Source organism: Lates calcarifer, linkage group LG5 (assembly GCF_001640805.2).
Source record: "Lates calcarifer isolate ASB-BC8 linkage group LG5, TLL_Latcal_v3, whole genome shotgun sequence".
NCBI classification, from domain to species: Eukaryota; Metazoa; Chordata; class Actinopteri; family Centropomidae; genus Lates; species Lates calcarifer.
In genome coordinates, this window is record NC_066837.1 from 9,100,584 (window position 1) to 9,116,825 (window position 16,242).

At 39.1% G+C, this 16,242-nt stretch overlaps 2 protein-coding genes across 4 annotated transcripts; both read left to right on the plus strand.

The window, feature by feature from the left end:
- Window positions 1–191: 191 nt before the first annotated feature.
- On the plus strand, window positions 192–6,272 carry si:dkeyp-75b4.8 (lipopolysaccharide-induced tumor necrosis factor-alpha factor homolog). 3 transcript variants are annotated; one of them, XM_051070554.1, is made up of 5 exons: window positions 192–366; window positions 2,065–2,230; window positions 3,423–3,521; window positions 3,598–3,805; window positions 3,911–6,272. In XM_051070554.1, the coding sequence occupies exons 2-5, from the start codon at window positions 2,092–2,094 to the stop codon at window positions 4,014–4,016; spliced, it is 552 nt and encodes a 183-aa protein (XP_050926511.1). In that variant the 5' UTR covers window positions 192–366; window positions 2,065–2,091; the 3' UTR covers window positions 4,017–6,272. The 3 variants fall into 3 exon arrangements, with proteins under 3 accessions (XP_050926511.1, XP_018558722.1, XP_018558721.1); XM_018703205.2 differs by lacking the exon at window positions 192–366 and adding an exon at window positions 406–756; XM_018703206.2 differs by lacking the exons at window positions 192–366; window positions 3,423–3,521 and adding an exon at window positions 403–756.
- A 304-nt stretch (window positions 6,273–6,576) lies between these two features.
- Window positions 6,577–13,625, plus strand: zgc:136472 (uncharacterized protein LOC678514 homolog). Its single transcript, XM_018703246.2, has 11 exons — window positions 6,577–6,855; window positions 7,060–7,260; window positions 7,844–7,968; window positions 8,068–8,205; window positions 8,958–9,065; window positions 10,910–11,035; window positions 11,181–11,378; window positions 11,474–11,594; window positions 12,745–12,926; window positions 13,160–13,249; window positions 13,360–13,625. Exons 1-11 carry the CDS (start codon window positions 6,675–6,677, stop codon window positions 13,441–13,443), a joined length of 1,554 nt encoding a protein of 517 aa, XP_018558762.1. The 5' UTR covers window positions 6,577–6,674; the 3' UTR covers window positions 13,444–13,625.
- The last annotated feature ends 2,617 nt before the right edge of the window (window positions 13,626–16,242 follow it).

The following is a 16,242-nucleotide window of genomic DNA, read 5'->3' on the forward strand; positions in this document are numbered from 1 at the left end:
CCTTCAGCCAGGCCTTTATACATTACATCTGTTGCACTACTTATCTGTATGTAACAATGTTTATCTGTATAGTCCCTGTTAATAAATAAACATATAAACTTCTAAGCTAATATTGCACATTATGTTTTGGTATTTACTGCACTGTAAACATGTTGCCAGAGAATGAGTTAACAGTTTGGAAACAGGTTAGTGTCAGAGGGTAAACTCCTGTGGCTCAAACAGGTAAATAGTGTTGGTTTGCAGTACTGTGGGAAGAAAATGTTTCTAATTCCAGTGAAAAACAGGTTCAGCAGGCTGTGATGTCACGACTGTCATCAACATGGTATGCGTTTCCTCCTGCCAGCCGAGCTTCCTGATTTGTCCAAGGTAAGACCGCTGCTTTAATATATCTCACACATCACACTGTTTAATCAAAAGAGGGATGTGTACTACTCTTTACAGATATTATTTGGAGTTTTGTATATGGTGGGGGCAGGTTTGTGCCTGTTTTCATCAGATACCGGGGCTCGGATGTATCTTGTTTACATAAGAGAAGAGTCCCATGTGAGGTAGAATTACCTGGCTGCGTTCAGCAGGCGTGTTTAATGACTGAAACAGGTGGTTTTAGGTGACGTATTGGCAGTGAAAACACTTCTTGTGGGGAGTCAGGATTACTTGTGTGGTGATTATTTTCCATAACGTCTCTGTGTTGTTTTGAACTTAACCCGGCGTCTGAACTGTAATGAGCTGATGAGTGAGTGTGACATATTCAAAAAGGTAAATGCCTCACATCAGTTTAACAGAGGGAAAAATATATTTAACCTGAATTATCTCTAAATCTGTACTGTGTTAATGTTTATGTAGTGCTGTGGACAGGACAGGATCTCTGCTTTGTATGTTACAGTGTGTATGTGGTGTTGTGACGCTGCTCTTCTGGTGAAAGTTCAGACACTTGAGTATACCGCTCTGTTGAATCAGAGCAGCAGATTTTTAACTGCAGTCATGTGACACCTGCCATCACAGAGCTTGATGTACATAAAGTTTAAGAGCACAGATGTTCAGTTCGCTTAACGATACTTGGAACAGATTGTCTGACTTCTTCTGTGAACCAGCGTGTACACACACACACACACACACTGTGGGCTGGAATAAAAGAAGCAGTATAACCAGTTGGTAGCTAAACTAGTGGCAGTACAGTGCACGTCATTTACACCACTTACTGAAGAATGTCGTGCTGTAGAGTAAGAATGAGATGAAAGTATTTTTCCAGATTTTCTTTTTTTTTTTAAATATATTGCTGATGAGAATCATGGGATACATCACATGCCAGATTATTTTCATTCGAGTTAGTGCGGTAGTTGTGTAGCTCAGAGCAAAAAAATCCAGCTTGTCACATCATGCAGTATTAAACCACTATTCATAGACTTTTATTATGTAATCATTGGACCTTTGGAATTGAAATGTTGCTTTCAGCACTGTCATTCCCAGCATGTGTGTTATGACACTGACTTTTTTGATCTATCTCTAGGAGTTGCCAAATCACAGATGTTTGAATCTTATGTAGAGGTGCGTGGACATGGCAGCAAAGAGTGATCCTTCCATTTTTCTTTGATCTGCAGGATTTTTAGACGCCTGAAGATGTAAACTAAGCAGTAATTAGAGAACCGTCTGTGGGAAAAACATATTTTTATGCAACAGAAACAGTGCTGTGCAGTTTTTTTAGATGCTTCAAGTAAAGGATGCTTTTAAACATAATGCCATGACAAGTTTTTATTTACCAACTAACTTCATGCACATAGTTTTTAAAGGTGTTTAGCAGGCAGGTTGTTACAAGATTCTTGGAGAACTTGCCACAGTTCCTCTGTGGATTTGTGCTGTCTTGTCTCTTCGTGAAATCCCAGACTGACTCCATGAGATCAGGGACTGCCCTCTACAGTGACATGTTGAGATGTATTCTATGAAAAATGTCTGTAATATAAAAGAACAAACACTTGATTCAAAAGGCACATGCTTAAACTTTCTTTGGTTGTGGCTTCGTTCTCTGCGTCTGTGCATTACAATTGACTTTATCTACACGTCTCTCAGCGTCCTGTTTGACTGGATGATCTCCTGATGGAACCCCCTTCATATGAAGAGGCCAGTCTCCACCCTCCTCCTCTGAGTCCGGCAGGATTTAACATCCCCCCTCCCCCCTCCTATGACGCCTCCCTCACCTCCCCTTCAACACCTCCTCCTACCTATGGAGAAGCAGGTATGAGAACATCTCGCTGGTCTCTCTCCACAGCATTCATCCACAGTAAAGACAGGGAGAGACAACAGAGCACAATTTATAAAGGAGAACAATACTGTTAACATGGTTTTGACTATATTAAATAGGTATAGGTAATTACAGAGAGTGGGAGGGGCCAAAAGGAGTTTTAATGAACTGAAACTGAGCAAAAATAACCAGGCTGTCTGTGCCACTCCCTAAAGAGGATGACGAAGACATTTGGTTGTTTTGCTGTTGTTTAGATGTGGATGGAGTTGTTTTGGAAAAACCAATGAGGGCACACCTCATTTTCACATGCAAATTACATTTACAAGATTAGCTGGTTTGGTGTGGACACAGTCTAAAACTATGTGTACATTAACCCGTCTACGTTTTGTTAAAATGATTTGCATCCACATTAGCATTCTCAGGTTGTTTTTGTAGAGCTCTCTGTCCACAGTTTAACACATGAACAGCCTGAAAGAAGCTGGACAGACTTCCAACCGACCAAATCATATATGGTTGTAATCTTCCCTTAACAAAATCTACATAAATACAGATTAATGACAGCAGCTGTGCTCCAGCATTGCTCTATATCAGCGTTTAAAATGCATGATTATTGAAATATTCCCGAACTCTGCTGCCAGTAACTCTGCCGAGTGATTTCCTGTTACACCTCCACTCAGTCTCCTCCTGCTCTCAGTGGTCACCTATACTGTGTATTAATGAGGCCACATTCACAATATGGTTACTCTAATTCACATGTTTCTGTTGTCATTTAACTGAATACATATTAAACAGTTATATAACTGTGGCCCATATTTACCAGCAGTCATTACCAAGCTGCTGCACTGCTGTGATAAAATCCTTATCCTTATCTCTGGTGTATTTGACTATACGTTATATTCCTGTATAGATATAGGCATTAAAAATGAGTGATGGTTGTAGTCTTATCTGGCACACAGCCCAAGTCCTCACTTGGCAGCTTCCATCATTGTTTTGCCAAACCTCTGTTTTCCTCGTACACACTGAAACACCAAGCAAGTGTCCTGAGATTTACACACACTAGAGGCTGTTTTGGAAAAGCTCAGGTTTGGGGTCCACACAAAGGGCTGAAACAGAGAGGAAAATGTGCATTTAAAACTTTAATTTGTACTTGAATGTGAACGTAACTTAAGTATTTCTGTTTTACTAGTTATATCACAGTCAGATCCATTTCCTGTCCTGACTGTGCCCACCACTGTGACCTCACCTCCCCAAAACACTGGAAACGTAGTCCATCCACTTACACAAGGTATTAAGACTACTTTTTAAATAGCAGGTGAAAATGATATTTTATTTGCTTCCCTTATAAACCTTCTGTTTCCCAGTTGGTGTAACGCCGACTGTAAACGGCAGACAAACCCAGCCAGTAGTGGTTGTGACCCAGCCACCACCCGTTCCCATCTCAGTGCCATATCTAAGAGACAGCCCTGGTCTGGTACGCTGCCCATACTGCCACCACACTGTCACCACTAAAGTCACATACGTACCTGGGAAGACTGCCTGGTGTCTGTGTATACTTCTCTCACTGATGGGGTGAGCCACACAAATACACATGAGTATTTAATGTCAGAGCACTTTTACAGCTTCAACCAAACTTAAACTGCGTGTTCTGACTCTGCATGTGTGTGTGTGTTTCAGGTTGATCTGTGGTTTCTGTCTGATCCCGTTAATGGTACATGGACTACAAGATGCACATCACTCCTGCCCACAGTGTGGAAACCAGCTGCACGTATACACAAGATGACAATGGCATGACACTTGACAAGGCTTGAAATGTAGAGTGTATTTAGGTGATGGTAAGTGTTTAATATGTAATATATAGAGTACAGAAGGAGCATAAAGATGGACAGAAGAGAAATGGATTATGTTGCAAGTACAGTTTGAGAAGCTTCTGTGGACATTTTTGTATACTTATTTCTGCTGTAAAAACTTGTCACAGTTTAAATCTTTTTAACCAACTGGAATTCAAACTCACTACAGCCACTTCACATTTAAAACCTACCGCGGGTGAGAATCCAATACCAACAACTTATAATTTTTCATTGTGAACATTACTTTTCTAATTATATTCTAGCTCTGTAGTTGACATATTTAAAATTTTAGAACATTCTTCACAAGTACACAAGCGTTTCTAATATGTGTAGAAGAACATAAGGCAAAAAAACTTTGAAGTTGCATTTGCATTTTTGACATTTTGTAAGAATGTGTGAAGATTAGGGAGACCATATTGAATCCATCACTACAGCAACATTTAATCAAAATTCTGAACACAAACAAAAGTAGAGAGGACATTTATGACAAACAAGATGTTGTCCAGTCCAGGACTTAGTCTGTAGCTCTGTTTTTGTTTTTCATGAATCTTCATCATTGTTTTTTTCCATATTTAAATATTCAAAGAACAAAACCTTTGTTATTTCTCTCTTCCTAATGCAGTTACAGCTAATGCTAACATTTTCTCAGTATAATGACGTGGAGGAAACTTGTCCAGGCTGTGAATTCCAGGCATGATTTTCTTTGTTAAACTAAACAAAGCTTATTGGGAAAGACACTGACATAACACACTGTCATTTCTTATTCTGCATAATTTGTCTTTTGAAAGCTCTGCACACCAATGATAAACTCAGACAGGTGGCTTTAATTACTCTCATTAGACCGCTTCTTAGGTCTCTGTGTGGGCATGTACAGACAAATTACACCTTTATCATTCTTACTAGCACATAGAAGTCAGTTGACCTGATGTAATTCCAGCATATTTCTCCTCCCAGCTTCAACTGCTGAGCAGGTCTGGTGAGATAGGGTGAGTGAAAACACCTGTGTCGGTGTGCAGGGCCTTCAAGGTAAAATCTGTTATCCAAAAATTAACAAATATTTTGCCCCAAAACAAAAAAGTTGTTTTAAAAATGCTTCCAGATTGATTGACATAATTTAATACATAGAGCACCACATTAGAGAAACTAAATGTACAATATTATATTATTTATATATTATTATATTTTTGTTTGCTGTAAAAGTTGTTTACATCAGTGAAGTTTGCATACATTGTAAAAGACTTTCATTTTGAAATGTGATGTTATTATGAATAAAATTAGGAAGTGTTATTATCAATAGCAGCACACAAAATGGTGTGATCCTCAACTCTTAAGTTCATAAGTTTATCTTGTGAAAAAAGTGCACACAATCTTAATTAGTGTTATGTATACAAAATGTAAAATTTTTAATTCATTTGATTATACTCTTTATCTTTTAGTTTTTCAAATTTTATTCCATGTCATAAATTTGGCTTTATGCCTTTACATTGCTTTTTAAAGATAGAATATTTTACTTTATTTAATGTTGAAGAGAAAAACACAGTGTGTAAGGAGTTACCTTCATTTTTATGAATCTGTATATTAAGAGAATAGTTTGACAGTTTGGGAAAAATGCTTAACAGTCTCATATACTGTATCTGTCTGCTAAATATGAAAAAGCAGTAGGGACTTTCTTGAGTCCTGTCATAATTTACTATGTTTATAAGTGTAAGCAGACAAAAACAAACTTCACTGTATAAGTGTTAATATTTTAGTTTATTTAGATATTAAAAGACAGATTTTGTTACCTTTTGACAGAGCCAGGCTCGCAGTCTCAATGCTAAGCTAACCGTCTCTTAGCGGTAGCTTCATATTTACCAGATAGATGATGTAAGAGAGTAGGGTGTCGATCTTCTCATCTAACTCTCAGCAAGAAAGCAAATAAGCTTATTTCTCAAAATGTTTAACTAATCTTTTAATACTATACAGTAGACTTCATGTTTACCAGATACTGAAAACAGGGTGAAAGTTGTGGATGAGGCCACAGCTGAGTCTATGCACTGCAGTTCAATGACTGATTAATACATCTTCTTTATAATTACCATTATAATGATGTGTAACACTCACTCACTTTTTAGACTTTTTTTGTTGTCATGTTATTATTTATCATTCTATCATGTTGATAGGGAAATAAAAGTGGTCTCGGTTACTTTGACAAAGCTTGAACTTGTATTTTTCTGCACTAGTGGGTGAATTTTGCATGAATGTTGCATATGTGTATGTGTTTAGTGACTATGTTTGCATGGGTTTGTGCTTCCATTTTGACCTTGCTGAGGCTAATAGTGTTAGTCAAAGGGCATTTAGATATTTGTGATATACTTGATATGAACAGCAGCCAATAGCAGAGATACAGCAGGGCTTAGATAGGAAAGTTAATCAGCTACAGACTGGTGGGTCCAGTCGGCAGATAACAAAAGCATTCACAACTACCAGCTCAGCACTGACACACACACACACACACACACACATATCAGCCCTTCCTTCCACCGCTCCCTTCATACCTTCCCGTCAAGCTTGTTCCAGCGTCCAGTTTGTCAGACTGTGGGTGAACCGTCATGAGGAGACTGTTGCTGCTGGGGGTGACGGCCCTCTGTCTCTGCGTGTTTGTCGCCGCTGACACACAGCATGACCGACAAGGAGACAAATCTCTCCCAGAGAAGGATGGAGTTTTACAGCTGAAGAAAGGAAATTTCAACAGGGCGCTGAGAAAACACAAGCAGCTCCTGGTGCATTTCTGTAAGTTACACACTAAGGGCTGGCACAGCTTGATCTTGACCTACATGTTTATATAGGCGAAGCATATAAATGACACCACAAGAGTGATTAAATGCTTTGTAAGTGTCTTTGGACTGACCTCAAATAACCACCTCACACTGCAGCATATTCATCACGTCCTTATTTATCCTCACTGTGTGTGTGTGTTTATTTCCGTGTGTGTAGATACTCCTCTGTCTGGAGATGGCCATCGTGTGTCAGCAGCTTTTGAAGGTGCTGCCGCAGAGCTCCAGGAGTCAGAGGTCAAACTGGCTGTCGTTGATGTAGCAAAGGAGAAGGACCTGGCTAAAGATCTCAATGCCACAGGTCCTCCAACAATCAGGCTGTACCTCGCTGGAGATAAACACAACCCTGTGCCCTGCCCTGGTACATGACAAATAGTATATCCTTTACACATTCATATCTGCACAAGTTTACAGAGCTGTAATTGATTATTTTCTTAGGTGCTAAAAATCCTGTTTTGGTGACCTGGTTTAAAAGGTCTGTGGTTGCTCAATGGTTTTTTCTCAGTTGAACAACTAAGCCAGTCAGAGCCTCACTAAACACACAATAGGTAGGGTCGAGGGTTAAATTCATTCCCGTGATAACAGCCTCATATTCATCTAATGAGTTTTTAATTTTATTGGGAGTTTTTAATTTTATTGCTCTGTGTATGATATTAGAAACAGCTATATATCAAGTTGATGTTTGGTATTCATGCCTTTCTATTGCATGTGGAGTGATGTGATTGGTTGCAGGCTTACAGCCACTCCTACTTATGATGGCTTCTCGCTGTCACAAGCCATTTGCCTGGTGAACATCTAGCATCAAATTACATCAATTATTTGCCACTTTGACTTCATTTATCATCTTCCTATGCCCCTGTCTCATGAAATAGATGTGTGAAGTATTTGCTTGTGGTAAAATGTTGAAGGAAAAAAAATCTTTATTCGCCTGGATTGTGATTCAGTTCCTCAGAGCTCGGCATCTATCCTGACCTGGCTGAAGAGGAGGGCGGGGTCTGCTGCCGACCTCATCACTGAACTCAGCCAAATAGAGGCCTCAGAGGAGCTGACAGTGGTTGGATTCTTTAAGGTGAAAACCAGCTGTTTGATTCACATCTTCTTACCTCTGGTGTTGTGACTTTACTCAGTTGAACAATTATGTGTGTTTTTTGTGTGCCTTTGTGTGTAGGAGCAGGACCACGAGTATGTCCAGGTGTTCTACTCTGCAGCCATTGAACTTCCTGATCTCCGCTTCGCTGTGACACAGAACAGTGAAGTTATCAGTAAATATGGTCTCACACATGATGTTGTGCTGCTGCTCAAAAAGGTATTTCACATACACCACAACCCTTTTAATGAAACACCTCCAAAAAATTGTGAATGTACTTTATTTATATCGATTAAATACGACATTACTATGTTACAAATTACAGAACTTAAAAAATATTACCTTCTGAATATCTGAATACCAAACTGGGGCTGCAACTAATAGCTGATTAGTCATCCTCTGTCAATCAACTAATGGACTGATCAACTAATTGCTGCAGCTGTGCAGCAGACAAAAGAAAATCAGCATATACAAGCCATCTGAACTAATGCATCTGTCATAAATCAGTTCCCAATTATAATTCACAAAAACAAAATGGCTTTGATACACTGATGCCAAAGGAGAAATGTTTGATTTCAAATCTGTCAGCAAGAGCAGAAACTGATGACTTTAAATTAAGGCAAAGGAAAAGTATGGAATCATTAGACATTTTAAGACATGAATACTCAATCACATGTCCTTGAATTCTTCAAAAAAAGAATAAAATAAAATCATCACAAATGCACAGCTTGGAGAAATGTCAACATCCACAGATTTAATAAAAACAAAAAAAGCAACCGTGATAGAAAATGGAATTTATTTGAATCATTAAACCATCACAGGTGTGAATGTATTAAGTAGTTCACTGTACTCATACCTGTGTGTGTCTGTGTGTTTGTGTGTGTCTGTGTGTGTGCGTGTCTGTCTGTGTGTTTGTGTGTGTCTGTGTGTGTGCGTGTCTGTCTGTGTGTTTGTGTGTGTGTCTGCTGCAGTCTAAGCTCATCCAGGCTTATAAAATGATGCCTCAGACATCTAAAGAGGAGCTGATCGTCTTTATCACTGTCTACCAGATGGACCCAGTCACTGAGTACACCGGAAAGGTTGAGTATTAGATGAATATTATATTTCCACACACATACACAGTAACTGCTCCACTGCACAGCAACGACAGCTTGGAACAGTTTGTGAGGGGCTTTTGTATTTAAACTCACTGGGATTGTTTGTCAATAATAACTCTATTTTTGGGTAAAACTCTGATGATCTGCTGACTCTCTGCACGTTTATGAAAAGTATGAAATTCCCCAAGAAAATTGGGCCTCACATATCACTTGTATACACTCACCTCAAAATCTGCTCAGTCATGAAGACTTGTACACTTGAGTGATGGCTGTTAAAAGCTTAAATGTTGCTTATATTTGTTGTGATTGGCTAATACTTTTCCTTGTTGATACTACCTTACGCAGTGTGCTTTGACAGTCCTGTATTCGTCATGTCAAAAAAGTCTCTTTGAATCTGAGTTTGAATTTGACTCACGTAAGCAGCTAAATATATGAGAAACAAAAACAAGTAGTTTTGTTCAGTCAAATGTTAAATGTTGAGAACACAAGACAGCAGAAGAGAAGTTTCCTGTGGATATTTTTTTCCCATTGAAATCCACTATAACATGAAACCAGACCCACTGTTCACTAACTTTTAACAGTCATCTTTTAAGCTCACAAGTCTTTGCAAAGAGATTTTGGGCTCAGTTTGCAGATGTGTGCAGACGTTTGGGCAGCTGAGAATTTTTTGTTGGTTTTTGAAGTGAATAGAAGCGAATGCAGCCTCTGCAGCAGACAGACGATGATGAATCTTTTGTAAAATGTTCCGTGCAGAAAAAGAAATTACACTGTAATTGTGCAACTTGCAAAACTTTGAGCATCCCACAAGGTCAGTACTAAGTAACCCAGCTTGCAAACACTCTTTGGAGTAGCTGAGAGTCTTTCTATTCTCAATTTAGTTCAGTTTAGTGGAGTTTTTGCCCACTATTCCTGCAATTCACTTCAGCTCCTGAGATATTTTTAGGGCTGTCCTGCACACACAGCATGTTTCAGATCTACCCACAGATTTTCAGTGATGCTGGAATCAGAGCGACTGTGAAGGCCACTCCAAAAGCTTCAGCTTGTGTTTATCAAAGTAGTTTGAGTTGAGGATTATGAGTTTTGCTTTGGATTATTGTCCTGTCCTGGAATACATTCTTCCTTCTATCCTGTGCCATTGGTCGCTCCAATATTTCCATCCTCATGTTTAACAGCTGGCAAAGGAGGGTTACTGTAAGTGCTTATGTATTAGAGTTCCCGACCATTTGCACATGCCTCAATTACTGTTTTTTTCCCTATTTTTTAAGTTCATTAAATGAATAAAAGTAACAGTGCATTAGCATTAGAAGAAAGTGTGATTTTTCATATCTGTTTGCAGCCGTGGTTATACACTGAAAAGCCACAACTTGAAAACCACTTGCACAATATTGTGTAGCCCGTTTGTATTGTAAAGTGATGATTAATGTTATTCACTTCACCTGTCAGTGGTTTTAATGTTGTGGCTGAATGGTGTATTTACTTCATTTCAAGTCAATGAAATGTATGTAACCTGCCTTTGCATACAACTGTAATTTTATATTATATCCTGTCCATCATGTCTTGACTGCTAAAGGCACCACGCTGCTGTAAAAGAGTAAATAAAAAGCAAAACAAGCCAAAATAATTGTGAAGCAATGTAGCAATATCTTCTTTTTTGTTGTTGTTGTTACTGTGTGGAGTCATGATACCAATATCGAGGCAGTTGGAAGGAACAAGCAAAGTATAGCAATATAGCTGCTAATTTTAATTTAGCATCTTGCAATGTGTATAATTCATGGAGTCTTTATTTACTGTCTATGATGCTGTGAATGTTATTCTCTCTCTTGCAGACAGTCTCTCAGATCTTAACCTCACCTGTGTTAAACCATGCCCTCCTCTTTGTTAACAAAAGCTCTGCAGACTTTGAAGAGATTTACTCTGCCTTTAACAGTGCTGCAGAGGCATTCAGGTTGAAGGTACACACACACACACACACACACACACACACACACACACACACACACAAAGTCTTTCAAACAGCAGCACTTACAGTATTAGCAGTATTAGAATATCCTTCATGCCAGCTGTCTGGGTACTTCACCTCTGCATGTGTGTGCTCAGATTTTGTTTGTGTGGGTGAACGTGGATGAGCCTCGTAATGGCAGGATGATGGAGTATTTCCGAGTACGAGATTTTGAAGCTCCTCTCATCCGACTGGTCAACCTGACAGACCATGTGACCTATCACCTGCCCTCTGACACTCTGGATGTAGAGACCATTAAAAAGTTCTGTCAGTCCTACCTAGAGGGCAAGGCTAAGGTAACTTACATTTCAATCTGGTTGTGTGATACATAACAGAAACTGGGATGACAGGTTGTCCTCATGTGTATAATGTGTTTGTGTTAATGTAACAGCCTAAGATGCAGAGTGAGCCGATACCTGAGGGATGGGACAAAAAGCCTGTGAAGGAGCTAGTGGGGATGACTCTGGAGAAAGTTGCCTTTAACCCAGACAAGACTGTTTTTGTCCTGTTCTGTAAGTAAACACACTTTCCACTTACAGTCACAATCTCACTGGGCATGAATTTAGTCGATTTGAAACGATGTCAAAGATTTCAAATTAATACTTTTCTAAATTAAGTTCAATGGGGTTTTTTGTCTATCTTACATTTAGCCACTGTTTCAGTATCATTTTAAGAACTGTATTTCAGAATAAAACAGGTTAGAACTTGTGAATGCAGTCGTTGTGTTCATTATTTTACCAAATTGGTGCCTTAATGTCATTTAGACTTTAAATCAACACATCCATACTTACTTGGTAGTTCAGTCATACTCAGTTCTCAGTTCAGCTTTTGTGGCTATATTTTGCCTTCTGCTGTCATATTTTTATTTTTTATTTTTTGTGTACTTGCTTTTCTAGCATTATTTTTCTGTAGCAGGGTTGAAGCTGCTGAGTTTATATCCAGTCTGTTTTACTGGCTGATTCCTCACCCAGAATTATCACACAACTCTACTGAAAGCTTTCAGCTCATTGTTTTGGTTTTACATCCTGCAACTTAATCAAGTTGGTTCAGTCTCGCTGCTCTTATCAACACTATTCCAGCAGCAATAGGCAGATGATTTCAGTTTTTCATCCATAGCTTAAAAAACAGACAAAGTTAGCAACTATCTAGTGCACATAGTAACACATTTAGCAGCTTAAGAGCCAGATATTTTCTTCAGGAGTTGATGAAGACCAAACACAGAGCTAACAGAGGAGTTATACTGAGTTTATATTCCTTAGGTGGCCAGAAACATGACTCAGAATTACTATTAATATTGCTCAGTATATACTGGAAGTGTAAATAAACAATTTTAAGAGGTGATAAGGAGCGTCAGTGTTGTGTTTTCAGCTTGTTCTGCTTCCCCGTAAGTGGCCTTAAAAAGCTATTTCAATTAAATCCTATAGTTATTGAAATCATGTTAAAAGACAGTTCAATGACATCTAAATCACTGAGACATCTCAAAACTTTCATTTTCAACCAAAACTGGTGCCCAGACACCTGGATAACATTTGACTTCCAACTTTTGACTTTCTTTTCCATGTTGCTCTTATCTCTACAATCTGTAGCCTACTTGTACTTGCTACATGTACAAATCCCAAGTGAAAGCATCTTAAACTGTGTACTTAACTGTGTGTACTGCAGATCTGCCCTACAGTCAGGAGTCTCGCGCTCTGTTCTCTCTGTGGGAGGAACTAGCCAAGGCCTTGCAGGAGCGAGAGGACGTTGTCGTCGCTCGCATCGACGCCTCAGCCAATGACATCAACATGTCAATGCAGGGAACCTACCCATCACTCTGCCTGTTCCCTGCTCTGTACGCTGAAAGGGTAGGAAGCGTCCCTGAGCAATTAGTCTCCATCAACAAAAACCAGACATTGTTAATAATATAACTGTTTAAACATAAACAAAACCATTACATTAACAATGATACTGTCATGTATTTCTGTGTCTCTGTTTCACCAAGAAATGTCGGTGACAAGCTGCAAAATTCTGGATTGCAAGTGTTAACCTTTTGGCATCTATTAAGGTTGTTAATGTTCATTATTTGTGTTCCCATCAGGTGGTGGTTTACAAAGGGAAAAGGAAGTTGAAGGACCTGATCAAGTTTCTGGATAAAGAGATGGAAAAAGCCAAAAAAGACAGAGTTAAGGTAACTCTTCTTCTTCACCAGTGCTCTAGTTTGAGTTTGTATGACTGTGAATGTTTGAGGGCCTTCTGTTTTCTCTGTTAAAAATAAACTTCTTGCCTTTGTGTCTCCAGGAGGATGAAGACAGGAGGAAGTACATTGAGGCTGTAAAAGCTGAAGAGGCCAAAAAAGGCAACAAAACCAAGGATGAACTTTAATACAAGAACAAAGAGAGTGCAGTGTGTGTGTGTGTGTGTGCATGTATGTGAGAGAGATAGATAGATAGAGAGAGAGAGAGAGAGAGAGATGGTTTCCTCATTACTTTCTAAACATGGATCTGGATTTATCTTCTCAAACAAGCTGTCATACTGTCTGTCCAATCAGATCCAATAAAGTCTTCCATCAAAAACTCTGCTGGTTACAAGGTTTTTCATTTATTAAAAGCCTAATACTAATAATACATCCATGGGCAGCACCATATCCACTTCTTATAATACATCTATGATCCAGACCTTATTGGTATCCTACCTTCCCTAAAAGCCCAATCAGAGGCGGTTGGTAGGCGGAACAGAGTCAGCTGGCCAATTGGCGTTCTTTCTGCCGTTGGGCTTGCGTGTGTTGTCATTGGCTGCGTCGTGTGAGGTCATGACGTTCTGGGAGGAGCGCAGAGAGGCGGAGAAACGAACTCTGGAAGCAGATTAAAATCCAGGGTTAGAACCATTGCCCTCTGTTTGTCAGTACTGTTAGAAAACTTAATTACCGAAGAAGCCTGGATACTTAAACAAGCGTTTTTGTCGAATCCTAGTGAGGCTGAACGGCGAATACACCTGCAGCGCGACGGTAAGGCTAAGGAACTAACTAACTAGTGGCTAGCGTTAGCATTTGTGTTAGCAGCGAGCGTTAGCATCAGCCTTTTGACCTAATACTAGTTTCAGTCGTTTGTGTGTTGTGTTTGTGTGACTGAGGCGTCCCTGACATGAGTTGTGGACCCCAACGTGGACAGTGAAAACAAAAGGAGCTCTCGATGGTCTGTCTCAATCCCTGTTGTATTTGTTTTCAGTCACCGACATTTTGCATCTCTTTGTAACTTTGTGCTCCATACCGGTCATTTTAACTCAGTTTATAGACTGTCATGTTTAACTCAGTCTGTTATGTCGTTGTCATCGTTTGGTGTCTACTTGTGGTCATTTTGTATTGTATCGCGTCTGCACCTGAGGCCTGTACTATGATGGGAGTTTGTGCGTGTGCATAAAACGGGCGCGCGCCGTATCTCTCAGATGAAGAGCGCACGGTAATTCTGTCGGTTTACGAGGAATTTAAAGAGACTATTAACACAATGTAAAACCGCTGCTGCCAACAAGCCAAGGAGACTTGTCAAATGTTCTCTGGATTTTTATTCTGTAATATGAGATGTAAGGACACGTAAAATCTGTGATAATTTTTCGGATACTTGGATTACAATCAACAAGTGGGTCACAATACTGAAAATGACCTGTTACTCACTCCTGATGGTCTTTAGACAACCCCCGTCTTACGGAGTCAGCCTCTCTCAGTCGTTGTGCCAGTATTGACTGGTTCTTCCACCTGTGAGGCGGTACTCAGGTAGAAGTAACACCAGTTAACCTCGATCATAAACTGCTCAGAGCAGTTTAGAGGTGCAGCGTAATTTACCATGGCAACAGACCCTGGGTAAAACCTATTCACCTTGCGTAGTACATGTTAATCGGGATGTTACACCCGACGTCACCAAGTTACTCCTGAAGTTACACTGATAAGCCAGTAACCTCGCTTCGTAGTACAGGCCTCTGGCTGGATGTCAGCATTACCATTAGCAATATCGTTTTATGATATCTTTTTGTCATTGTTTTTCTTTGCGTCGGTATAAGTGTGTTTGTGTGACTAGCGTCACTGACATGAGCTGTGAGGCAAGGTAACTGTTTAGTAGTCTGTTTGCCTGATTATCATGTCGTTGTGATCATTTTATGTCTTTACCTGGCTATTTATGATCAGCTTCTTTGTCTCTTTGCAGTCATTCTTACTGCGTCTCTAGTTCTGTGTCCAATCCTGATCATCTTACATTTCTTTGAGGGCATTTTGTGTTTCACTGTGGCAGTTCAGCATCTCTTTGCAATTGTTTTGCATCTCAGGATTTTTGTTTGTAGATTTGTGGCAGTAATCCGTCCATAGCTATCTATTGACCCACAGTTGTGTATATATATATTAATGATGAGAAATTTGATTGTGGCATCTTAATACTTGATTGAGTTCATATGTTGAATTCCTTGCTTCTCTGCAAGTTTGAGCCTCAAACATTTTAGTTACTTTGTTGTTGGTTCTTAAGGATGTGATGCTTTTTCTTGTTATATGTGACCAATTTCTGAGACACTCCTCTAATGTTTGGGGAATGTTCTCGCTCCGCTATAATGATTAATATCTGTTAGGGGTGTGACAATACACTCAGCTCAGGAGAACGAGATGAGATTTTAAACACTATTTTTAAGACACTTCAATGATGTAACTGGAAAGATTCTTTTATTTGACTGAAAATCACATGATGCAAAACAATGCAGGTGCATTGAAAAGTGAAATGTCTCATGTGAGTTGTACATAAGTGTGTTCATTTTAACTGTTGGTCAGAGGGTGATTTTAAAAATATCTTTATAGGGTATAACAACCAGTTCTACACTTATTTACTTATAGTTTTTCACATAAGCTGCTGTTAAGAATTGTAAATTTGGTCATTATTCCTTAAATGTAAACAACACAAAACAAAGACATTTTAAAAAAGAATAATGCTGAAATTTGAAATAATGATTCTGTATGTGACCATCTGTGGTGGGAGAAATACCCAGACTTTTTACTGTAGAATAATAAACAACACAAGTTATGCATTCAAAAATGTACTTAACTGTTTATTCTTGTTGTGCAGTTCACAGTAACATACATGATTGCTTGAGTGATTAGTTGATAGACCCAAAATTAATAATCATTTTGCTTTTTCCCAAATATGTGGTGTT